Source organism: Bos grunniens, chromosome 9 (genome assembly GCF_055505025.1).
Source record: "Bos grunniens cultivar Pamir isolate PY7600 chromosome 9, Bosgru_T2T1.0, whole genome shotgun sequence".
In the NCBI taxonomy this organism is placed as follows: Eukaryota; Metazoa; Chordata; class Mammalia; order Artiodactyla; family Bovidae; genus Bos; species Bos grunniens.
The window spans coordinates 96,473,790-96,500,110 of NC_141173.1; the positions used below are offsets into that span (position 1 = coordinate 96,473,790).

General features: G+C 47.4%; 1 protein-coding gene across 1 annotated transcript in view; it reads left to right on the forward strand.

The window, feature by feature from the left end:
• The window catches only part of FNDC1 (fibronectin type III domain containing 1), a 109,983-nt gene that overhangs the window by 32,013 nt on the left and 51,649 nt on the right, over nt 1-26,321 (forward strand). The window contains exons 5-7 of the mRNA XM_086318594.1: nt 18,706-18,912; nt 23,759-23,857; nt 25,328-25,445. Of these exons, the coding sequence (XP_086174720.1) occupies nt 18,706-18,912; nt 23,759-23,857; nt 25,328-25,445 (424 nt within the window). The remainder of the gene's footprint in view (nt 1-18,705; nt 18,913-23,758; nt 23,858-25,327; nt 25,446-26,321) is intronic.

Below are 26,321 nucleotides of genomic sequence, written 5' to 3' on the forward strand. Positions count from 1 at the left end.
ACACGCCGCACGTTTTGGTCGATCTGCACTGCACTGGATGGACCAGACTGCAGCCAGTATTGCTCATTCCTCACGGCTCTTTCATGTTCTGGTGTGGGGGTATGTCCTTGTCTACATCTGGGGATGCTGTTGCTCTGTTAACAGGCAAATATGGTGGTTGAGATGGCAGTCCTGGCCTGATAAGGATATTTACAGCTCTTCTGTGTGTGGATGCAGAAATGAATGGAGCCCACCAAACAGTGGCTTTATTGGCTAATGTGCTGCATCCAGGCCTTCTCTCCTTTCTGATGCATGGGATACTTTGTGATCTGTTCGATGATCTGCCTCCCATCTCTGCTCCATATTTGTATTCACCTGTGTTTTATCATTTGGATGTGGGTGTTGTCTGACTGTATCGTTCTACTTGTTGAGAGAAGTGTTGACATTTCTTGTTGTGTCTCGAATATGTTTAATTAATGGTTAAACAGTAATGCAAAATGAAAGCAGTTATTTCAGAGTGTGGTCTAGTACATATCCTAAAGGCAATGTGGCAAGGCATGGTGTTTTTAAATACACCAATCTGGTATTATTGTTGAGAGGAAGGTGAGTATGTTGAAACCAGTGACCATAATCTGCCTCTCAGGTCAGATTTGATGGGTGTAGGCAGTTTTCAAAGACCATTTTATAAAAATAGGGACTGGAAGAACAAAACAGCCTGAAAAAGAAACTGAATTTTGGGAAAGGTGATGTGTTCTTGTTCAAATATGCTGGACTTAATGTAATGGACCTGTCTTATGGGTGATTGGTGATGAGGGCAAGAGGTAGGCATGGGTTAGGAGCCATGCTGAAGAGTGAGAGTTGAAGTAGGAAGAGTGATGAGAGGCTGAGAATTAGGAGAGACAAGAGTAAAGCCAAGGATCAAACTTTGGAAGACATGAACAGTGAAAGAGTCCAGAAGGTAGTACACCTAGAAAATGTGCAAAATAGGAAGGGTGTTTATTTCAGAGGTTGTCTACTCCTACAGATACACATGTAAACATTCACACCTTTTACTGACAGATATATTGTGCCTTTGAGCCTTATACTTTGTCTTTTAAATAACCATTTTATTTTTAATCATCTTCCTGATAAAGTTTTTGAATGGCAGTTTTAGAATGAGTAATATTTTTTCTTAAGTAGTTCATTTCTTATGCCATCTTTAATAGAAACAGGCTTGTGTGTGTGTGTCCTTTCTAAGTAAGCATGTGGTATAGAAACCCTGGGAATTGAGAATCACAGCCCAGTTCACTACTGGATTTATGACTGTGAGATCCTTTAACCTCTCTCTGCAGGAGCCTCTGTGGGTTCTTGATGCCAAAGAATGCTCTGCTATAATATATAACACTGTATTTGTCATACATGGTGCTAAGAAAGATCCTGGAAGAAATTTTGCAGTGTACGATGTAAAGCAGAACTTTAATAAAATGCATATCCAGAATGAATAGATTTAGCTCCAGAAAAAAAAAAAAAGACATTTCATTGTTAATGAAAATAATAAAAATAATTTGTGAGAAATTATCAATAAGTGACCAACCTTGCATCTGTACCTTTTGAAATAAGGCCTGGTAAATATGCTATGCTATTGAGGAATGGTTAATATATGATAATCCCATTAAACAAAAGAAGTACTATTTTTGATTTGCACATCAAACATGGTAGAATGAATAGTGTCTTGCACTTATAAACAATGCTTTTTTCCTCAAATGTATGTACAGTCTATTTTGATTTAATAAAATACAGTCTTTAAATGCAAAAATAAAGAAGCAAACACCCAAGAAACCCAACAACAACAAAGGAAGGGATTTGTCCTAGAAATGCAGATATTAGCATCTGCATCTGGTGAGAGGCCCCAAGGGTTAGCTCTTGTGCTTTGATCTGTAATACCTCACGTTCTTCCAGTGTTTATTTGAAACTAGAGGAAAATCCATTCTTTTATTCTGCTGGAAACTGTGGCTTCCGTTCAGATTTCAGAAGGCCTCTTTGCTGGCTGGACATCTAACTTGACCTCATTGTCTTTACTTAAAAATAGGACTTTAGTTATGTAATTAATTCATTCAGTGCATGTGGTTTTCTAGGCACAATTCTGGGTGCTAAAGATATAATAGTGAATAAGATTGACGAGGGTTTGCCTTAAGACTATATTCTAGTGGGAAAGAAAGACAGTAATTGTTATTCGGTTGCTAAGTAGTGTCTGACTCTTTGCCACCCTATGGACTGCAGCACTGTAGGCTCCTCTGTCCTTTACTATATCCCAGAGTTTGCTCAGATGCATGTCCATTGAGTTAGTGATGTTATCTAACCATCTCATCCTCTGCTGCCCCCTTTCCTTTTACCTTCAGCTTTTCCCAACATCAGAGTCTTTTCCAATTCATCGGCTCTTTGTATCAGGCGGCCAGGGTATTGGAGCTTCAGCTTTAGCATCGATCCTTCTGATGAATATTCAGGGTTGATTTCCTTTAGCACTGACTGATCCTCTCGCTGTCCAGGGCACTCTCAAAAGTCTGCTCCAACACCACAACTCAGAAGCGTCAGTTCTTCAGTGCTGAAGCCTTCTTTATGGTCCAACTCTCACATCTGTACCAGACTACTGGAAAAACCATAGCTTTGACTATATGAATCTTTGTCAGCAAAGTGATGTCAATGGCTTAGCTTTTTAACATGCTGTCTAGGTTTGTCATAGCTTTCCTTCCAAGGAGCAAGTGTCTTTTAATTAATGAATGGCTGCATTCATTGTCCACAGTGATTTTGGAGCCCAAGAAAAGAAAATCTGTCACTGCTTCCATTTTTTCCCGCATCTATTTTTGATGAAGTGATGGGACCGGATGCCATGATCTTAGTTTTTTGAATGTAGAGTTTCAAGCCAGCTTTTTGACTCTCTTCTTTCACCCTCATCAAGAGGTTCTTTTGTTCCTTTTCACTTTCTGCCATTAGAGTGGGAAAGAAAGACAGTAAGCAATGCAAGCAGAGAGTCAGGCATATAATCTGTATGAGTTTGGTAGGGATGCCATAACAAAATATCAGAGACTGGTTATCTTAAACAGTAGATATTTATTTCCTTACAGTTCTAGCAGCTCGAAGTCCGAGATGAAGGTGTCAGCAGGATTGATTTCTTCCCAGGTCTTTTTCTTTGGCTTACCTTTCCTCTGTGGCCATGAATCCTTGGCTTGTCTGTGTCCAGATTTCTACTTCTTCTAAGGACACCAGTCAGATAGGATTAGGGCCACCTTTGTAGCTTCATTTTAACTTAGTCACCTTGTAAGGCCCACGCTCCAAACACAGTCCCATTCTGAGGTAATTTGGCTTAGATCTTGAACATAAAAATTTGAAAGGGGAGGGAGACAAAGTTTAGGCTGTAACAGGATCATAAATTCCTTGAAATATGAGCAGCACTGTGATACAGAACAAGATGGTGGCACCAGGCCGAGACCCTCTGGGACTGTCTGGGACGCCACATGAGGGGGGACGAAGAATGTGCGGTGAGTCCTGGAGGCAGGCAGGAGCTGAGTGATTTTCAGATGGTCACTCATACAAATGTGGATGCTCTTATAGGGCTAAGCAAAAATGCAACTCTAGGGCAGAAGTTTTGGCTTCCTCTTTGGTCACTCATCACGTATCTTTTTGTTAGAAAGTGGTCTTGGTATTTAAATGTAAACTCTCTCCTGTTGAGATGTAAACCCATATCCCTTTGTTTGTCCTTGGGGGAGAGATGTCACAAGTCCCTTCACGTATTGGAATCCTATTATTCAGCTTTCCTGCAGACTTTTCTGAAGTTGTTTTTGCTTTTCTTCTATGACTGGATCTGGGTAATCTGCTCTGTGCAGAGCTGGGCACTGGGCGTCAGGATGAGAACCACGGTCCATCTCTGCTTCCAACCAGACCACGGGCTCGGAGGGTAGTTCATGGGCTTTCACCGAGCTGTTCATCTGGGAAATTTTAGCTCTCAATAGGCTCATAAGTATTTTTAGTAATGTCGTGGTTTTCTAAAAATCGAATCCTTTGTGCTTTCCTCAATCGATGGAGCCCACACTAGACCCAGAACTGAAACAAAACTTTGATTTATACTTTATATTTTCTTTCCATTCTATTTTAGTCCATGAAACTTACTAATTTTTTTTTGACAGTTAAATTACAGCTCAGACTCAAGTTTAGCGTAGAGTTCACAATTCTCTTAGGCCATTAAAAATTGTTTATTTCTGGCTGTCCTGGGTCTTCTGTTGTGCGGGCTGTTCTCTAGTTGTTGTACTCGGGCTTCTCATTGTGGTGGCTTGTCTTGCTGCGGAGTGTGGGCTCTAGGCCACTCAAGCTTCAGTAATTGTGACATGTGGGCTCAGGCATTGAGGCTCCTGGGCTCTAGAGCCCAGGCTCCATAGTTGGGGCACACGGGCTTAGCTGCTCCTTGACACATGGGATCTTGGGTTAGAACCTGTGTCTGTGTCAGACTTTATTTTTTGGGGCTCCAAAATCACTGCAGGTGGTGACTGCAGCCATGAAATTAAAAGACGCTTACTCCTTGGAAGAAAAGTTATGACCAACCTAGATAGCATATTGAAAAGCAGAGACATTACTTTGCCAACAAAGGTCTGTCTAGTCAAGGCTATGGTTTTTACAGTAGTCATGTATGGATGTTGAGAGCTGGACTGTGAAGAAAGCTGAGTGCTGAAGAATTGATGAATTTGAACTGTGGTGTTGGAGAAGACTCTTGAGAGTCTCTTGGACTGCAAGGAAATCCAACCAGTCCATTGTAAAGGAGATCAGCCCTGGGTGTTCTTTGGAAGGACTGATGCTAAAGCTGAAACTCCAGTACTTTAGCCACCTCATGCGAAGAGTTGACTCATTGGAAAAGAGTCTGATGCTGGGAGGGATTGGGGGCAGGAGGAAGAGAGGACGACAGAGGATGAGATGGCTGGATGGCATCACCGACTCGATGGACATGAGTTTGAGTGAACTCCGGGAGATGGTGACGGACAGGGAGGTCTGGCGTGCTGTGATTCATGGGGTCACAAATAATCGGACATGACTGAGCGACTGAACTGAACTGCTGCATCGGCGGATGATTCTTTACCACTGAGCCACCAGGGATGCTCCCTCTTAGGCCGTTTTCACCAGCATGATTCCCGTGGTCCAGCCATTCCCTTCCTTATCACGGTCACCCCGACCTCCAGGCTGCTCCCCGAATCCAAACAGCTTGAAGGCACGTGGTTCATTATGTGCATCTCCACACTGGCGTCCCAGACTGCACAACTTCAGTGCTGACAATCCGTTAGACAGTCTCCACTCCTGTTTCCTAGGATGAAGCTGCTCCCCTCCAAAACCTAGAATCATGAAATTTTTCAGTGCTGTCATGTCATTAGATTGTCCAGGCTTCGGGTCTGTAGACACTTCCCATTGCCAGACTCCAGAAACTGTCTCCTGGCCCATTTCTGGCTTATTTTATCTTGGTGCCAGCATTTCACCACACTCATGTCAGCACAGCCATGCCAGCTGCCCCCTATCCCTGGCTGTCTGGTTTTCCTTTCTGTGTGCTAATTGCTGAGCCTGTGGGAGAAATAAGAACTAAGCTCATCCACCTTGTGACAGCTTCCTGTAGCTGGTTTTCTAAGTTCATCTGGACCCTGGGTTCTGCTTGGAGATTATTCTGTTTGTCCTTTCTCAGTTTCCTTTCTTTCTCTCCAAAACTTGGCCATTTTCTTCAAGTTCCTTACTCCACCTGCCTTCCCCTCCTGATCTGCCCTCCCACCTGACCTTGCTTCCTGTCTCCCTGGGAAATAAAGGTCATTGGGGTGACATCTCTTGTCTCCCCTCCCTTGACTTCTAAGCCTTCATGGCTTCCTTCCCTTCTCCTGGCTCTGAGGAAAGGTTGCTATTACCGCTTCTCTCTCAGGCTGACTTCATATACAGAGAGCTTCTTTGCAAGTATGGTTAGGACCCAAGGGCTGTTCTGGATTCATCCTTGGAGCCCTCCCCTCCCCTGTAGGTCCTGGCTCAAAATCTAATTTGGGCAGCTGTCAAATTATTTGACAGTGAAACTATGAGACCTGAAAACTGAAGCTTGGCATCTTTCACTTCTTCCTTGGCAGTCCTGTCATAGGACATATCTGTGGATATACCAGGAAAGATGTCCAAGCATGTGTTTTGATCTTTTCAATCAGTACTTCATCAAAATGAGCACCCATCTTCAGGTGCATTTTCTTGCTAGTTTGTTTATGTAGATGTGAAGTGAAGTGAAGTCGCTCAGTCGTGCCCAATTCTTTGCAACCTCATGGGCTGCAGCCCACCAGGCTCCTCTGTCCATGGGATTTTCCAGGCAAGAGTACTGGAGTGGGGTGCCATTTCCTTTTCCAGAGGATTTTCCTGACCCAGGGATTGAACCTGGGTCTCCTGCCTTGTAGGCAGACTCTTTACCTTCTGAGCCACCAGGGAAGTTCCTATGTAGATGTGACTGATGTGGTATTTGAAAACTCTAATCCCACTGTTTTGAGATTGCCTCCTTCCCTAATCTCTTGGTTTAACAGCATAATGAATCCATCCAACCATAACCATCTGCACCGCTGACTCTTACACCCCAGAATCAGGCTCAGTCAACAGCGAGACCCTTCAGACGTCTCAGCCATACAATGATGGGGCTCCCCAAATAGGCTCCAGGCTCCTTTCTAAGAACCCTCTCAGGTTCTAAACTTCCTTTTAAGGTTCTAGGGTTCCTTTCAGCTCTGACATTTCATGAATTAACAACACTAAGGCACTCTGAATGAGTGGTCCTAAGCTTGGCAAGCCCTTGGGAACCATTGCTGAGAAATGACTGCCTTGGTCTCCACCCTACTGAGAATGTTTTAGCCCAGCAAATCCTGAACTCATCTTGGCCAAGGAAGAAACACTGAATTATAGATTCTGGGTGTTGAGGTTGTGAGTGAATACACAGAGGCGCACAGGATAAAGAATCGTCTCCAGTGATACACTGGAAGTGCTGCCTTCCTTCTCTGGGTGCAAATGGCAGGCTTTCTGCCAAATGAGCCAAGGAGACACCATGTTAACTCACTTAAACTGACCCATGTTGGTATGACTGGGTAAGAGGAGCCGCTGAAGTGCAGCGATAAGCAAACCACATCCTCCATTGCTTCTGCCCTGGGGGCACTACCGTGTAACCTGGAGCCAGATCCTGGCTGCTGTGGGCCGGACTTGAGCTTTAAGTATTCCCTGCTCCAAAGTTTTAAAATTAATTATGAATCAAAGACCATCCTCTTTTCATATACTAGTTTCAATTTAAAAAGTCTCTGGCCCACAGGGAATTAATAATGTCTATGACATTATTTTTCTCAGTAGCTCTCTCATGCAATTATTAGATTTTTTAAAGTATGCAGTTTGGAGGGCAGACCTGGTTTCTGGCTCCTGACCTGGGGGGGTGAGCTCCTCGAGGGCAGGACAACTCATTTTTATATCTCCAGAGCCTGGGCTGAGCACAAAGTAGGCGCTCAAGGATTGTTTACTGGGTGAAATGCATTTAGAGGCTGCTTCTGCTCCACATCCATGCCCAGGAAGTTGAACTGTATGTCAGTAGCTCGGGCACCTCCATCTCATTCAGCCACTGACTGTAGGGGTGGCCCCAGCAGGCTGCTTGGTCCCCCTAGAATGGTGCTGTCACTAGTCAGCGGTCCTGGTTCTTGCCCACTGTTTCTTTGGAGGGGCCTGGGTGAAGGATGGTGTTAAATGCATTTGGAGACCGGAGTTCCTCAGGGCTGGTTGCTCTGTGGAGTCAGGCCCACCTGCTGTGAGCTCACCTCCCTCCACGTTCAGATCTTTATCCTTCCATGGCTCAGATCTCTTTATCTGGGTGCTGGTTTCCAAGCTGCCTCTCACATTATAATGTGGTTCAGTTCAGTTCAGTCGCTCAGTCGTGTCCGACTTTTTGCGACTCCACGGACTGCAGCACGCCAGGCCTCCCTGTCCATCACCAAACTCATGTCCACCCATGAGTTGGAGTCCACCCAAACTCATGTCCATTGAGTTGGTGATGCCATCCAACCATCTCATCTTCTGTCATTCCCTTCTCCTCCCACCTTCAATCTTTCCCAGCATCAGGGCCTTTACAAGTGACTCAGCTCTGCATCAGGTGGTCAAAGGATTGGAGTTTCAGCTTCAGCATCAGTCCTTCCAATGAATATTCAGGACTGATTTCCTTTAAGATGGACTGGTTGGATCTCCTTGCAGTCTAAGGGACTCTCATGAGTCTTCTCCAACACCACAGTTCAAAAGCATCAGTTCTTCATGTGGTTAGAATGTGGTTAGACTTCATCAACCTCAGAGTCCATTCTTTTATTCTAAAAAGTAGGCAAGAGAGGCTTGCGTGCAGATGTTCTTGGGCGGGACTCCTGAGTTCCATCCCAGACAAGGGTGCTGTGGGAAGGACTTAGCACGGGCCAGCTGCCTGGAGGAGGCAGAAGTTGTTGGACACCAGGGCTGAAACCCACATTTTGCGGTGTTTCATCTCCCTGTCTACACTGATGAATGAGAATATCTGCGCATAGTTTTTCCTTTCAGTGAATCCTTAAGACGCAGATAACGGGGAGCGAGGCCCTTCCCTCCAACGGACGGGTGCTTGTTTCAGAGGCTGAGGAGTGGCCGCTTTGATGGAATGGGCAGGGGCTGTGGGCGGCTGGGAAGATGAACTGTCCCCACAGTCCTCGTGTGTGGGCCTTGGGTGCAACGTCAGCCGACCTTGCCCTTGCCTCCTGGAGGAACCTGCAGTAGTTAACAAACCCAATGTCCTGGTGGAGCCAGCATCTTGGGGGCTGGATGCCATTTTCTGAGTATCTGTCACTGGCTTTTCTTTTGGTGTCTGAGGGCGGAGGAGGGCAGGGAGGAGCAGTAGGTGATGCCCTTGAAGAGGGGTGCAGCTTCTTATAAAGGATATCTGGGCGTGTAGACATCTTTCCCAAAAGAAACCACTTTCTTTGCTCAGTTGTCAACCTATTCAGGTATTGTAACTGGACCTTTCTTTGCAGGTGACACGTTGGATAGCACTAAAAACTGAGCTAACCAATAGCTGTTTAACAGAAAAAGTGCTTTCATTTCTAGAGGACAACTGCGTCGCCAACTCTTTGGCTCCCAAATGAAACAAATGCAGAAGAGCTTTAGACAAAACAAACCAAGCTGCAAAAACCTGGGAAAATTTTCCCTTAGGACATCTAACACCCCTTTCTCTTAGCTTACCTCGACCAGGAGGCTGTCTCTGTGTCCACAGTGAGGTGAGGAAACACCAGAGGTCCGCATTTCAGCCGTTGAGGAACTCAGAAAAGGAGGCTCGCTTCCTTTGCTTTCTGGGTTCCTCCGGGGCCCTCAGGAAGTGCCGCTGAAAACTGAAGCACCAGCAGATGGGTCCAGATCAGATGCTCCAATGATGCCTTTTTTCATCATGTAAAGTTTCACAGAGGAACCTTTACAGCTGGTCCCCTGCAAGATTTCCCCTCTTGCCTTCCACGCTAAGTCAGTGAGGGCTGGGCCAGGGATGGGGAACAAGGGAGCTGGGGCCAGGCTAGGGCTCACCCCTGGTGCAGGTGGCTGAGGACCTTGGCAACTGATATCGCTGTTCCAGGCTTATCGCTGAGCCACTGCCCTGAGTAGGAGGCAGGGACCTTAGCTAGCTCTGCCTGCGTGGCAGTGGAGAGACTGCTGACCTAACGGACACAGAGAGTCCCTCAAAGGTTTTATGATCTGTGAGATTGAGGGGCGTGTCCATGCAGACGGTTGTAGGGCCGCTGAGTTCCTGTGTAGAGTTTGCCCCTGTTGTTAATGTCCTGCTGGCCACCGTCTGGGGGTGACTCGGCCTCTGCCGCCTTGGTCCTGTGCAGTGACATTGGTGGTGTAGTCTTCACTGATGTTCATATAACCGCTGGGATTATAGGGCCTTTGGGCTTCCCTGGTGGCTCAGACGGTAAAGAATCCACCTGCAACACAGGAGACCTGGGTTCGATCCCTGGGTCGGGAAGATCCCCTGGAGGAGGGCATGGCAAACCACTCCAGTATCCTTGGCTAGAGAATCCCCATGGACAAAGGAGCCTGGCGGACTACAGTCCATGGGATCACAAAGAATCAGACAGGACTGAGTGACTTTCACTCACTGGGATCAAGGTCAGTAACTGTTGACCTTTTTGGATGACATCCTGGAGCTGCTGATATCCCAGTCATTCTTTGAAGCTTCTCAAACTGGGTCCTCAGAACTTGCGAGAACATCGCACTGCCAGGAAAGCATGACGGGAACTATTTTCTTGGCAGAGACACCAGGCAGGTCCAATGGGAAGTGTTTTCTTGGTGGCCGGTCATTTAAAATGTTATTTTTGACTCTGAAGACAAACCAAAATATTATAGGGTAGTCTATACAATTTAAATGCAATTTTGAGATAAAACCGAGATTGTGGATCAGTTACCAATGCTCCAGGCTTGTGGGGGCCGAGTTTGTTTTCTTCCATGTTACATGAACCTCAGTGAAGAGCGTGAGGGGCTCTGTGCAGCGGTAAAGTGATCCAGCACTTCTGTGAAACAGCCAAGTCAAACAAGATGGTTGGAGTGGAGTGGTCCCAGGGCGGCTGGAGCATCTGCTTTGTTTCTGAGATGGTCCTGCTGGAGTTTTGAGGACCACGTTTGTGGCTCAGATGCTGGCGGCCTTGTGTCAGCCTGTGGGGTTGGCCTCTGTCTACACTGTCCCTGGGTTCCCTGTAGCTTCCTCATCTGGTGACAGCCAGGATGTCCCCGCATGACCCTAGGAAGCAGGGAAGAGGAATCCATGAAGAACTGGGCAGGGGGGCGGTAGAAATCTTAAACTGGTGGCTCTGAGGTTTGTTTGCTTTGAAAGTTAGCTTTACACGCTTCATAAAGGGCTTCCACAGTCCTAACATTACTATCATTAGTAATTGGCACTGATTTACTTGGGGGCGATCAAGGTTCTTTATTTTTCTTTCAAGAACTTCTCTTTTCTCCCAATCCCTGAAAAAGCAGCAGGAATGGACCGACTCCGGTTGATGGCTTAGGGGCGCTGTGCCAGTGTCTCTAAAGGATGCTGAGATTCGTGCCTGTCAGTCTAATTCTCCCCTTGGTGTCCACTCTGCTTCCCCAGCAGGCAGCCAAGCCCTGGGAGACTGAAACGTGGGTAAATGTAAGGGGAACGGTGTGATGAATGGCTTCTGATGGGACGAATGGACCCACATTCCCTGGAGGGCAGCCAGGCCCTTGGGAACTTAGCCAGCATCTTCTGAATGCAGAGATGCTCATGATATGGCAGTCCTAGATAGACGGTGATGCCTGGCTCCACAGAGCAGTCCTTCCCCAGAGGGGCTCCCAGGGGGACACTCTCCCAGACGGGCACTGTGTGTATGCCACAGTGTGGCTGCAGGTGACACCAACTCTGCAACCACTGTGAGCTTCTAAATAGGGGTGGAGAGAACCAGGGATGCAGCCCCAAAAGCCCTGGGTTCCAATGCCAGCTGGGTGCCTGATGCTGTCTGGCTTGGAGATTCTCCCTTACTCTCTTGGAGCCTCACTTCCGTTGTCCGTAAATGGGGTGTTTATTGGGTTATCATGAGGATGCTTGTCCACTGCCTTACCTGGCAGGGATCCAGTCGATGATGAAGGTTGGTGATGCTCTGACAGACACTGTTTTGAAGTGAAGGCATGAGATTTCCTTTCCTCTTCTTGGGCTTCCCTGGTGGCTCAGATGGTAAAGAATCTGCCTGCAATGAGAGAGACACAAATTCGATCCTTGGGTCGGGAAGATGCCCTGGAGAAGGGAATGGCAACTCAGTCCAGCATTCTTGCCTGGAGAATCCGGTGGGCAGAGGAGGCTGGTGGGCTACAGTCCATGGGGTCGCAAAGAGTCGGACATGACTGAGTGTCTAACACTCTCTTGTTAAATAGCTGGGCTTGTCCAAATAAACTGCAGTTCAGTGCATCGTTAAATGTACAGAGGGCTTTGATTGGAGAGGAGACTGGGGCATTAACGGGAGACTTTAGAGTAAGTGTTGCACATCTGGTTGTTGGGGAGAAGAGCTCTGGGAGCCTTTGCAGGGGGACTGTTGCAGCGGGACTGAGTGTGGGAATTCACCTGGGAAGAAGGAGCCCATGACAGACCAAGGCTGTCAGGTGTTGCCAACCTGCCCGTACTCTGGCCTTGGCCAGCATCGGCGGGGAGGGCACCCAGACTCAGCATAGGGGCAGCAGGCATGTGTCTGGTTCCTCTGGTTGAGACAGCTGGTGTCATTCCCCCTCCCCACCCCGCAGTGCACCTTCCCTCCCCGCCACGCCCCCTCACCTCTTCCTAATCAGGCTCTTTCATCGCAAGTGCACAGAAGCTCCCGAATCTCACCTGTCCTGGATACAGGTGGGAGGGGGTGTGCTTCCACAAGTCCCCTCCTACCCACTGCCAAGGTGTTCTGATGCACAGTGCAGTGTGAGGACTGTGGTCCAGCCTCGTGGGTGGATTCCCACCCTCAGACCAGTGTCCCTGGTGGCCTTGAGGTCTGATGCCTGGGAAGGGTGGGGAGGCCGCCTGGGGCCGAGGCTGGGCGAGGGGAAGGGCGGCTCTTACTGCCCCGTCTGCGTGAAGCTTGGAGGCCAGTGCAGTGGGTGTCAGGTGGGTCAGTGGGACAAACCACTTGCTCTCTGAAGCTCTAGACTGAGGGATCGACTGAGGGATCCCTCACGTTCTCCTGGAAACAGGAATGTCCTGCTAGTTGAGACCGAGCCAGGGAAAGTGGTCACCAGACAGCCGGGGCCATGGACTTTCATTCCAATGAAGAGGAGGGGCCGGCTCAGAGTGGTGTGACTGTGAGATGCTAACAAGGACGAGGAATGGTGCTTTCCGCTTATGGTGCAAACAAAGCCAGCTGGGTGTCGACAGCCTCGTATATGAGAAGGCTTTCAGTGTAGAGTCTTTGGCAAGAAGTCCACTTCTTTTGCAACCGTCTGGTTCTGAAGGTGAAAGTCACTCAGTCGTGTCCGACTCTTTGCAACCCCGTGGACTATACAGTCCATGGAATTCTCCAGGCCAGAATACTGGAGTGGGTAGCCTTTCCCTTCTCAGGGGATCTTCCCAACCCAGGGATTGAACCCAAGTCTCCCTCATTGCAGGTGGATTCTTTATCACGTTCTTTGAAACACATTTTTTTTTTTTTTTTGTGCGCACAGAAAACTCTGATGCAACCACAGCTCACCTTCTGAAAGGAGCTGGCTGCCCACCATGAATCTGATAAAAGAGGGTTTTTATCACGACCGATCACAAACACAATGAGCACTTAATGTGTCCTTGATAGATGTCAGGACAGTGTGAATTACAAAACCCAGTAACAGAGACACTGCTTGACCAAGGAGGAAGCTGAAGTTCGAAAGGCAGTGAGACGTGGATTCAGATTCAGACCCTGGCTTTCGAGCCCATGGAAGCCCAATTCAGAAGCTACGCGTTTAATAGCGCTGAATTGTAAATGGGCAAAGAAAGCATCATGTTGAATTTTGGATTTTTTTTGTGTGTGAAAAGAACAGATTTTTTTGACTCCCTATGATTTCAGAATACTTGCCAATTTGCATAGCTGGCAGTACTCATCAGGGGAGATGTTCTAATTCTGCCTGGCTTTCAGATGTTGGTTGTAGTTTACATGGGAAGCGTTTCACCTCACTGACGTGCTTAGTGGACGGTGTGTGATTAATCGATGTAAGTCTTCTGAGATCAATTCATTCTGAGCAACATCTACCTGGTTGAATGGTCTCCAGAGCAATGGAGGGAGTGTGTCCTGCCAGGTTCAAAATATACTTAGCACGGGTGGATGTGAACATCATTCCTCTTGGCAATGGTGACTTCCTGTTTTCAAGAGAAAAGGCTTACAGGGATTTATTAGAAAATTTTCAGAAGGCTTCTGTGGGGCTATCACACACAGCTTAGAGAAAACACTTAGGAAATCTCACTGCGAGTGAACTTGAACCACAGGAACAGATTTTCTTCATGTGTACATCAGCTTAAAAGAAGGCTCCCAGACGATCTAGAAAAGATCTATAAAAGCTAATTGATGGTGTGTTTCATCCAGAGCATTAAAGAAAGGAACTTTTCAAAGTACTTGAAAAAATTGGGGCTGGCTTTAGGGCTGAGTACAGCGGAATGACATTGTCACCTCACTCTGGTTTCTAGAGTCGGTGGCCTTCTCTGGTTGCTAAGGACAACCTGCTGAGTAGCTTCTCTGGCTCCTTAGTTATACTGTCTGATCCACTGAAAAAAATGTATACATGCTGGCTGGATCCCTTCTCTGTTCACCTGAAACTATCCCAACATTGTTCACCGGCTATACCCCAACTCAAAACTGTTATTGTTGTTCAGCTGCTTAGTTGTGTTCAACTCTTTATGACCCCATGGACTGTAGCATGCTAGGCTCCCCTGCCCTTCACCATCTACCAGAACTTGCTCAAAATCATGTCCTTGAGTCAGTGATGCCATCCAACCATCTCATCCTCTGTCGTCCCCTTCTCCTCCTGCCTTCAGTCTTTCCCAGCATCAGGGTCTTTTCCAACGAGTCAGCTCTTTGCGTCAGGTGGCCAGAGTATTAGAGCTTCAGCCTCAGCATCAATCCCTCCAGTTCAGGGTTATTTCCTTTAGGATGGACTGGTTGGATCTCCTTGCTATCCAAGGAGTTTTTTAAAAAAAACCAAAACACATACCTGCAAATGTGAGGCCTACTGTGCAAGGCAGTATGCTCACACTTGGAAGGGGGCCTGTCCAGCTTAGAACCCATGTTTCACGTTTATTAGCAGAAGAGGTTGGGTGGCTGCTGGGATGGCATGAGCGGACGGGGCTCGGTGGACAAGCGGGGAGGCTGGCATCAGGGTGGCTGCATTCAGCCTGCTGCTTGGCACTTAGCCATGCGGCCGTGGGTCAGGTACTTCACCTCCCGATCCTCAGTCTTCTTGTGGGGATTGTGACATCTGACTTCCTCGCCTGAGAGATGTTGGAAGGACAGTTAAAACGAACCAAGCAAGAGCTTGTAACCAAGTGTGAGGTTCTCTGTAGAAGAGAAGTGTGATTGGTCATAGGGCTGGCCTCAGCCCTGTTGCCAAAGCTTGCTCAGCAGGCCTGGCTTTGTTTTCGAACCCTGGTGTGGAGGGTTGGACTGCAGCCCGGAGCCTGGGGCTGGGGGGAGCCCATGCGGTCCGAGGGGGCTGCTGCTGTCCCTGCCACTGGGCAGTGTGGCTGAGATTTAGTGGGCCTGGCCTGGGCCAGGATCTCAGGCCAAAACCTGTTTCGTCTGGGACAGAGTCCCTTGTTCTTGGAACCTCCCCTCTTCCTCTTCCTCAGGGACCCCGGCACTTCAGGACATCCCAGTGGTATTTTTCCTCCTTTCTGTTTGTTTGAAATTTTGCTCTTGAGTGTCAGGGGTTATTTGTTCTGGAGCACAGGCCCACCACACTCCCCAAATGAAGAAGAAGTGTTAGTCGCTCTTTGCGACCCCATGGACTGTAGCCCACCAGGCTCCTTTGTCCATGGAATTCCCCAGGTAAGAATACTGGAGTGGGTAGCCATCCCCTTTTCCAGGGGATCTTCCTGACCCAGGGATTGAACCCGGTTTCCTTCACTGTCGGTGGATACTTCACCGTCTGAGCCACCAGGGAAGCCCCAAGGCCCCGAGGCGAGGCTTGCTCTCCACCGATGCTGGCTCCACTGTGAAGTAGATGAGCTGGCCGGGTCTCAGGGCGGGGGCCGGGCCACAGAGCCGGGACGCCATCTCTGCTCAGTGATTTACTGCTTAGCTGAATCTTGTTAGACCCATGCATGTGTTTTCGGTCAACTTGCCCATGTTGCTGGAGATCATCCCAGAAGTCCCAGACGGATGGGTGGCTCTCTGCAGTGGTGGGGAGAGTGGTTGTGTCACTCAGGGCTTTAGGACAAGAGTGAGTGGAGAGGGCAACCCTGAGGCTGGGCACATTGGTGACAGCACCCTGGACACCCACCACATTTGCCGCTGCCCCAAGGAGGTAGCCTGTGCCCGCCGTGGGGGTGGAGGGGAGCCTGCCAGTCCTGCTGGGAAGAAGAGCAGTGCAAATGGCCTGTGGCAGCTCGAGCAGGTGTCATTTCTCACGTCTGCATCACCCAGGGTCCCTCGAGGAGGTATGAGCTTTTCTTAAGAGTAAATGAATACCATGTATTATTAGCAGACAGAATTTTTAAATAATTTATTTTTAATTGAAGCCTAGCCGCTTTACAATATTTGTGCCATACATGAATTAGCCCTAGGTGTATATATGTCCCCTCCCTCTTGAACCTCTCTCCCACCTGCCGCCCATTCCCACCCCTCTAGTTGTTACAAAGCCCCAGTTTGAGTTCCCTGAGTCATATAGCAAATTTCCATTGGCTGTCTATTTTATATATGGTAGTGTATATGCATCCATGCTACTCTCCCCATTCATCTTACCCTCTCCTTCCTCCCCACTGCCCTATTCATAAGTCAGTTCTCTAGGCAGACATCATTTTCACGTTATAGACTTCTTAAAAAAAAACGAAAGCCCTGATGCCTGCCCAAAGCTGGACACTCTGGAACCAAACGCCAGCCTCAGGGGGTTTACCTGGGAGAGGCTGTGGGCTCGCTCATCAGAGGGGCTTCTGATAAAACAGTGTGCTGTAGGTGGTGATAGTTTGTGTTGGAGGCACACAGAGTACAACTTGACTCGGAAGATGTAAAGAGAATGAAGCCAAGTTTTCTGCTTCCTTTAAAATTTCCTCTCTTGACCTCTGTTCCCCTGCCTATGGCTCACGTCAAGTTTCATAACTTTGCACAAAGCTGAAAATGATGCAAACACTATTCCTGAAAAGTTAAATTTGGTTGTCTATTTTGTTCTGATGCACGTTGTCCAAAAATGTGCTGACTTCAAAAACCAAACCAAAGTTTCATCGAGACTAAGCATGCCGCCCCTTGTCTAGATTTTGCATCTTGTGAGTCGTTTTTACCAGATATTTTCACTACCAGCTTTTAAAAAACGATTCTTACCCTAGCCCCACAAGTGGACAAGGTCTGTTCAGCAGTGACACATGCTGATGAAGAAAATCCACAGTCACCCACAGATAATGCAAGCGCTTAATGAGATTCGACAGTCTGGATCTTTCTAGAAACATTGAGCGTCCTGTTCTTAGGAGTATGAAGGAAGAGGTCCCCATTGGGACTCATAAGCAAAATCAACTCATCGGATTAATGTAGGAACTCATTCCATGAATCAGTACTGTGCTGTTAATGAATTGGACTATTCGTACTGAACACTTGAGACAAATTTTCTTTTCAATTATAGAGATGTGCATATTTGTCCTTTCCATATTGCTTGGTGGTCCCTAATTTTTATAGAGGCTAGATTCTTGAAATGGAGAGCCCATCTCTGAACTTGGAATAAAGCTGAGTTGAGTTCACATCACCAGGGTGCAAGACAAAATTTTAAATAGTTAGTTTATTGACTGTGCTGTGGGATTAAAAACAAAAAAAATCTCCATAATCACTGCTTTGTGTATTGGGGAAAATATTTGTTGAACCATGATATGATATTCTTTTAGCAGCCTTTAGGAATGAGGGTGCCCAGTGACTGATTAGGTAGCTGCAGCTAATATACAAAAGGATATTCCTTTTGGTTTGAAGACACAGTCTGGTGACTGACTTCTTGGCATAACCATTTCCAATGGCTATTATTATGCTGTTGAAACTCACGCCAACTCATGACATTTTTTGTTTGTTTGTTTTGTTTTAGTTAGTGTTAAAATATTCACTTAGGTGGGAATTTTCCAGTCTAGTAAAATTAGAATTGGTGATGGGGGTGATGTATGTAGGGGAGGAACGATGCTTGGGAAATAAACCTGGCTTACATAGCCAGAGAGACACTCACTGGGTCACTGGATCCCACGAAAGGGCTAGAACGTGGCCCGCTGTCAGAAACAGGCAGTGTAGTTATCACGTAGTCTGTAGCCCTTGTTCCCAAACGTATCATCAGCTCTTAATCGATGGAAAAGCAAAACTTCGAACATTAAATACTGGCCTTGCTTTGAGAATGTTAACTATGAGAGTGACTCCTGAGACTTATCAGCTTAGTAAGAGTGCTGGAAATGGATTAATTTAGCAGGAAGGCAACAGCAGATGTGGGGCATAGCAGCAGGGTTTGTCTGAAGGGGCACAACTTGGACACGCCAGAGAAATTAAGATCAAAACCAGAAAGCAGGATTGAGCTCTTAGTGAGTCCCCATAAAGACAAGGAAAGCCCAGTTTTTTTCCCCAAACTTATAGAGGAAAAGCTTCCAGGAGGACAGTTAAAAATAGCATGAAAGTGTGTTTGCTATATTTTATGCTGACCCTTTGCTTTCACCAGAGGATATATAGTTTTTGGCTTTAAGGGGGCAAGAGGAAATAGATGAAAAGGAACACTGTAAAGCATCCAGGATTTCTGGCTGGCAGTCTCACACATGGTATGTTTTCACTTTAAATCCTTGAGACCTCTCGGCCTCCTGTGTGGGGTGGATACCAACTGTTGATACCCTTGGGGGAAGAATGTTCTTACTAGAACTGGTTACCCAAAGTGGATGTCTTAAGCCCAGCTGCTGATTGTTGTGGCTCCATCTTTGGGCACGCTTTTCCCTCCTCTGTCGGGAGCTCTGGGGTTTGCTGTTTAACGGTCTTGTGTCATGTCCTCTTTAAGAAAAGGACGTGCCCAACAAGCCCTTGCGCGTCCGAGTCCGCTCCTCCGACGACCGGCTGTCCGTGGCGTGGAAGGCACCGCGCCTGTCTGGAGCCAAGAGTCCACGCCGATCCCGGGGCTTCCTTCTGGGCTACGGAGAAAGTGGCCGGAAGATGAATTACGTACCACTGACGAGAGACGAGCGAACGCACGAAATCAAAAAGCTAGGTGAGTTTCATGTTCATTGCCTTAATGTCTTAATGATCTTGGCGATCATTTTTAGATCTTGAAGCTCTTTTGAACAGAAAGTTGTCTTTCGGCTGTGATGTTCATTTTCCAGGTGTTGCAGTTATTCGGAAATTCATTGTTCTGCCTTCCCTCCACGCCTCCGTCCTTTTCACCTTCCATTATCGGTGGGACAAGGCCGCCCAACAAGTGTCCATCAGCAGCTTCCTGATCGGGGTCGTGCTGATGCCATGATGTGGGTCGGTTTTCTGGATGTGCCGGGGTTGGGGGGCGGTTGGTGGTGGTGAGCCTAAATGCTTTTCCCATCTTGGCTCTGCTTTCACCATTTAGCTTTTTTAAAAATATAATTTCATTTGTTTATTTTGGGCTGTGCTGGGTCATCATCGCTGCGCGGGCTTTTCTCTAGCTGTGGCGAGCGGGGGCTCCTCTCTGGCTGCAGTGCACGGGCTTCTCATGCAGTGTCTCCTCTTGTTGCGGAGCATGGGCTCTAGGGTGTGTGGGCTTCAGTAGTTGTGGCATGTGGACTCTAGAGCTCAGGCTTAATAGTTGTGGCCTACAGGCTTAATTGCTCTGAGGCCTGTGGGATCTTCCCAGAGATCAGGGATCGAACCCATGTCTCCTGCATTGGCAGGCAGATTCTTTACCACTGAGTCATCAGGGAAGCCCCATCGTTTAGCTTTTTAAGCTTCATCTTAGATCCTGGGGCATTGGACCTTGGGTCCCATTGAGATGAAGTGTGGTGGCAGCTGATAGAGCCTGTGGACCAGGGCTGCCCTCCTTCCTCTTTGCAAACTCTGATGCCTCTGAAGGAGGCATCGAAGCATCGGCCGTGGAGGCTGAAGGAGCATTTACCAGGAGAGGTTGTGAGCTTGGTTGCCTGGTTCGAGCCCTGCTTGCCTTGCTCATCAACAGGCCTGGAGAGTGGACACGGGCCATGCTCCGAGGTGGGGCAGCGATGAGCCCTTGCTCCCGGCATTCCTTGGGGGTGGAGACCCTGCAGCACCCCTAGAACACTGCTGCTTTTCCTCCTTCCTTTACGCTCCCTTATCTACATGATGAGTTTGGCAGGAGGCACCGGGCAAGCATGGCTGGGCCCTTTCCTTCCGCATCCTGTAGGGGAAGCTGGGCTGCAGAGCATACAGTCTGTTCCGCTCCTCTGTGGCTGAGTTGTGGAGGGCCCAGGGTTGCTGGGGCCATGAGGTCTGTCTGCCTCTGGGGTTTGGTCTGACCTGCCGCAATCCTCCAGCTTGGTGTGCACCAGCAAGAGGCACTGTGCCCTCCCCCACTGCTTAGTCTTACTCCCTTCCTAACTGAATCAGTGCTCAGGCGAGGAAGAGGGTATGATTCTACTGGGTCCTGCTGAGACTCCAGGGGGATACGGGGGTCTCATCACAATGCAGTCATGGCCTAGCTCCCAGCACACGCGATAAGGGGCTGGAGACTGACCAGGGCAGGTTTGAGCTGCTGGAGGCGCTGAGCGGGAGGCCGGGCTGGATTTCCTTTCTGAAAGATCCTCGGAAGTTACCTTACTGCTCTGCTCAGACACCCGCTGTTGGAAAAGTCAGTTGGGCATTCCTAGGGCAGGATTGGCCTGGCATCCTGTGGGCTTTACAGGGTCTCCATGTGGTGGCACAGGCAGCCATGAGCCGGACATGGCACCGAAGCCTCAAAATAGATGCCAGGCTTTTTCCAGCTAGTAGAGACTACCTATCTGTCTGCTCCAAAGCCACATAAAACCACTAGGGATTGCAGGAGAGACTGGAGAAATCTGAGTGGTGCATATTTTGTGAAGGCTGGCTTCAGTATTAGCAGCAAGACCCAGAGCTAGAGGCTTGACACCTCATTCGTTCATCCAGCCATTCCGGGGCCTACCCCTAGCCCTGAGTGGTTGTGCTGTGCAGGTTACGTGGTGGTTTCGGGGAGTCGGGCCAAGTTATATCCAGAGCATCAGCAGGAGAGCCGGGTCCCCACCTTTGCGTATCTGACACGGCAGGCGAGTGCTGTGCAAGCGGGGACTGCTCACTGCCTGGAGGTCTTTCCTAGACACCACACATTAAAGTGTCCTTTGGTGTCGACGAGTTTTTCATCTGACTGGTTCTGTTAACTTTTTGTTTCCTTAGTAGTGAAGCCCTGGCTCACTTGAGCATAGCAGAAGGATTTTTTTTTTTTTTTTTGGCTTCCTAAACTTGAGCAAATGTTGGCACTGAGGTCAGGGGTAGGCCCCAATCCTAGCCTGAATGGACAGCTCAGGACTCCACCCACTAGTTTTGGAATGTTCACCAAATAAAAAGTGCTGCATTTGCCATCGTGAAGATCTACGTGATCACCTAGGAGGAGGTGTCACTGGACACTAGCTCATCCTGGCCAGGAGGATGGGGTGACGTGAATTCCCAGGGATGTCGGAGTGGCCTGTTGTGTTCAAGGATGCTGGTCTCCTTACTTTATCCTGCGTAGGATTTTAATTCCACTGGTAATGGAGATGCCACGGAAAGCGTGGTACTGCAGGGAATGGCCAGATCTTAAGGAAACTTGGAGAAAAATGGGCCTGTGGTCCCATCAGCAGAAACCCTGCCCTCGGAGTCATTCATCAAACATGTCCCCTTGGGCATCTTCTAAGTCAGGCACCATCCTGGCACGGCCCCCCACAGTCCCCTACAGGGGCAGACGGTCCCCAGAGTGCATAGAGCTCGCTGTTGTGGAAGCAGCCGCAGGGGACAGAGAAGTGTCGGGGCAGGCGGCTCTCTGTTCTCTGGGAGGAGCCGCCAGTGTTGAATCTTGTACTTAGAGGAGCCCCCGGCGGGGTGGTGGGAATACGGAGGGGGAGGAGGTAGCCAGCCCAGAGGAGGTGGGAGCCGGACAGTAAAGAGGAACGAGGCTTTGGAGTCCTTCAGGACATTTCCATGGACCTTTGGGAGTCAGTTTCTGCCACATCACACTGAGGTCAGGAAGTGAGGGGAGTCGGTGGCTCTGATGAGCAGGGGTGGGACCTGGGGTCCCAAGGGTCCCTTGGATGGTGATGCTGCGCTCATTTTGGAAATTTTGTTTCTACTCTGTTCAATGATAAAGAAGTGCAGGAAGAAGTGTGCTTTTATACCACTGGGTCTCTATGATATTTCTATGAAAAAATGGTGAACTGAGGCATGCTCAGCTCTCAGGCGCTTTCTCAGCCCAGGGTCAGTGTCCCGTGGGCTCTGGGCTCTCTGCCCCTTCTCACCTATGTTAGTAAGAGCCCAGGGCTTGTCTGAGACCTGCCTAGCATTTGGGCCATGTCCTTGGGGTCATCTCACCCCACTGAGCTGGCTCCTCATCCATGAAAAGGAGATGATGAGAGTGGCTTATTGGTGGGGCTTTGTCGGGACTAAGTGAGGAACTGAGATAAAATGCTTAACCCGACCAGAGACTACACCCAGCGCACATGGGCCGGTGTTATAGTTTACTGCAGTGCAGCCTGTTCCCTGGAGGTCATCTCAGGCCACACTGACCTGGAGAGCACAGCAAGTCAAGAATCTGGGCATTCAGCAAATCAAGAACTTTGAGAATTACACTGCAGACATGCAGGAGAGTCCGTCGTGGGAAACTGGTCTTTTCTTGGTGGTTCCTGATAAATGGTGAGCCACTGCTTTGCACAGTTAGTTCTTTATACATGTTCCTGGATTGTGAAATTGAACAGTAAAAATTTTCTTTGTGGACATTTGGTGTGCTTGTCAGTAGCGCCAAGAGATTAACAGATCTGAAGGGACTCCAATGTTGAGACATTTAATGTTCTGGGAATCCAAGTGTTACAAGCTTGGTTCTTCCTTTTTGTAAAACATAACATTTCAGAATTTTCTGACAGAATAAGAAGTGACAGCCTCAGCCTAATACTGTACTCTGGTCACAGTGTGAATTTCATCTGCCCTATGTATGTATGTATGACTCAATGACATGAGTTTGAGTGAACTCTGGGAGATGGTGATGGACAGGGAGGCCTGGTGTGCTGCGATTCATGGGGTCACAAAGAGTCAGACACAACTGAGCGACTGAACTGATGAGTCCTTCTTAGGGGTGTGACTTTGGGCAAGTTAACCCATTTTTGTGGTTTTATGTCCTCATTTGTAAAATAAGAAAGTTCAAATTGGAAGAAAGCCAGAGTGCTACCTGGATCTCAGACTCAGTGATTCCACAGTACTTGAGAACTGTAGGTTTTAGTTTTTGTAGTTTATTTCCAAACAATGTTTTCAAGTTTACATTGGATATTAGTTGGCCCAATGCACAAGTTGGGAGGTGGGAGTGGGGGTGAATGGAAAGAACAATCTAGAAGTAAAGGATGAGTCTAGACTCCTCTGTTTGCTCTTAGCTCATCTTCAGAGACGCCGTTCTGAGGATTTTAGTTCAAAGGGCACAGCATCCCCCTTGGGCTGAGAGCCTGGTGTACTTGCTACTCTTTGTCTCTCTCCTCTCTATTTGATGATAAATAAAAACAGGGACCTCTCTGGAGGTAAAAAAAATATTTACCTCCAGTATTTAAGTCCAAGGGAATTACATGGAAAAATACACTATTCTTTTCCTTTTTTAAACATTGTTCATCTTTCTTTGACGCTGATGCCGTAGAAACCCACTTTTTCAGGAGTTGTACGTAAAAACCACTTCCACGTTTCCCGACATAAATTGTGTTCTTTTTGAGTTTAGTTCCTACAGTTCTTGGTCTCATCTGTAGTTGTCCTGAGTAAGTTAGAATGCCAATAAGATGAGAAGGGAAGGAGGTAAGGGGAGGGAGACATCGACAAGCAGGGGTGTGCTGTCCAGAGAACCAGTGGCGGAACCTCATCTCTTGCTTGTTGGCCCGCAGCCTCCGAGTCGGTGTACGTGGTCTCTCTGCAGTCCATGAACTCCCGGGGGCAGAGTCAGCCAGTCTACAGGGCTGCCCTAACGAAGCGGAAGATTTCAGGTACGTCTCCAGGGACGCATCTGGTCAAGCCGTGGTCTAGGGCTTGGCTGTTTTCCAATGATGCTGGCCGGGTGACGACGTACATGGATTTTATTGGGTATAACGGGAAACGGGGACAGACTTGGTCACACAGGGAGGCACGAGTGTTTCTTTTTTACTCAGAGGCTAGAGTGTTCCTGTGATGCAATCTATCCCTGTGTATATTTGAATGGCTTCAGATTTGTCATGATAGCCCCAAGCATTTATTCCATTTACAGGCACGGTCTGATCCACGCATAAATTGCCCTTGGTGATAGACTGGGAACAAAGAGACAGAGAAGGGTAGGTGTGGACGGGGCAGCACACAAGATATGCCCTCACACTTTATTTCAGCTAAAACTGCCTAAAAATGGCATTGAGAAGAGTGAGGGAAAATGTAAAACTGGCTTGCTGATAGCCTGATCATTGGTCACTTACTTAGGGATGGTTATTTCCACATCTGTTCATAGATGTTTTTTATGTCAGTCATATAGTAACAAATTACATATGCCTTTTCTGGATCACGTGCCTTAAAGAGGCAACCTATGACATAATGATATTTGTGAATTCACAATTTATTTAAATAATATATTTCTATGGTATACTCTTATATTGATAGTTACTGTAATTGTACATTGTATAACAAAAGTTACATATGTATGATGTTTCACTTTTAAAAAATTCTTTAATTGCTGCTCTAGAAGAAGTCCCTGTATCACTTTCCTAAAGGCTAGGTAGTTAGCTTCCCCTACTTGTAGTAAAAGCCACAACCTTTGGAAACATGATCTATGAAAGTTGAAAAGATAAAACATATGAAAAAAACTGCAAAACTCCAAGAGACTAAGAAAAGCAAAACTGAAGACATCTTGTGAGTCTCAGTGTTACAGACCCCACATAAACTTTATGACTTTACTGTAGTCCACTGGAAACTGTCAAACTGAATTCTCTTTTCTATCTGAATATAACATTTAATCCGCTTTGGAATCATATATTCTAAATTGCGAGGACACCAAACTCAATGTGATTTGTGCAATTGTTGAGCTAGAATTCTTATTTCATGCCATAATCACCTAGGAAATGCTCTGAATTGAACTTTTCTTCCCCAAACTTTTGCTTCCTGTAAAAACAGTATTATTTCCCAGAAACTCAGAGTGTATACTGAGAAAGCTCTGAGTGACTTGGACTATCTCTGACCAAGGCAAAGCATCTCCTTTTGCACGACTGTCCTTATGTGGATTGGGTTAGGCAGCTTAGAATGTGTTTAAGAAGAGAAAGAATGGAGATTTTTGGTTTTCTGTGTTGACCAATCAAATAATTGCTTGACTTCCTATTCATTTTATTTTATCTAAATCAAGCATAAACAATTTAAAATCTAGGCTCTGGGGGCCAGCGGGATTCAGGGCAGAGCCTATTGTAGGGACAGCCTTTCCACACACCCCATTGTCGTTGCAGAAGAGGATGAACTGGACGTACCTGAAGACATCAATGTCCGGGTTATGTCGTCCCAGTCTGTGCTGGTAGCCTGGGTGGATCCTGTTTTGGAAAAACAGAAGAAAGTTGTTGCATCAAGGTACTTTTCCTTCTTTCTTTGTCTTTACTTTCTGTATGAGAGACATGGTTTTTCTGGCCCTGAAGAGACACATATTTATTTGAACGATTGTATTTTCAGACATACGTGAAGACCGACCTCTTTTGTAGCTGACAGGTAGACTGTTCTAGGACAATCTAGGTGATTCTGTGGGTGGTACACACTCCCACAGATTAGATGTGGGTAAGACACACAGTGGGCCCTCACATCTCATCTGTTCATAGTCTGATCTTGTGTCTGGGATTTTCCTAGATTCTGCTTCATTCTTTGCCCCAAGTTTTGCCTTGTCTCTTGAATGTTCTGTTCAGGCACAGAGGACATGGGTCCATCTTAGGAAGAAGAGCCTTATCGTCTTCCTGGTATTTGGAGATAGTGGCCGCAGGAAGGGTCATGTATAGACTGGTGTGCATATGTCTAATGTCTTGTGCAGAGTGACTCCTCTTGAAATAGTCTTCAAACGCTGCATGGCTTCCCATCCAGCTCATCTATGCATATGCAACAAAATGTGCTTTATTTTGTCTTAACCCATGATTTTATGCTCTTCTGGTTTTTATGGTCATTTGCAATAGTAATGGAGGAAAAACCAGTCATGAGGTTAAAATAATTTTTGTGTTAAAAAGGCCACTGTTATTGTTTGGTCCTTAAGTCATGTCCAACTCTTTGTGACCCCACTGACTGCAGCACACCAGGCTTCCCTGTCTATCACCATCTCCTGGAGCTTGCTCACACTCATGTCCATTGAGTCAGTGATGCTATCCAACCATCTCTTCCTCTGTCGACCCCTTCTCCTCCTGCCTTCAGTCCTTCCCAGCATCAGGGTCTTTTCTAATGAGTTGACTCTTCTCATCAGGTGGCCAA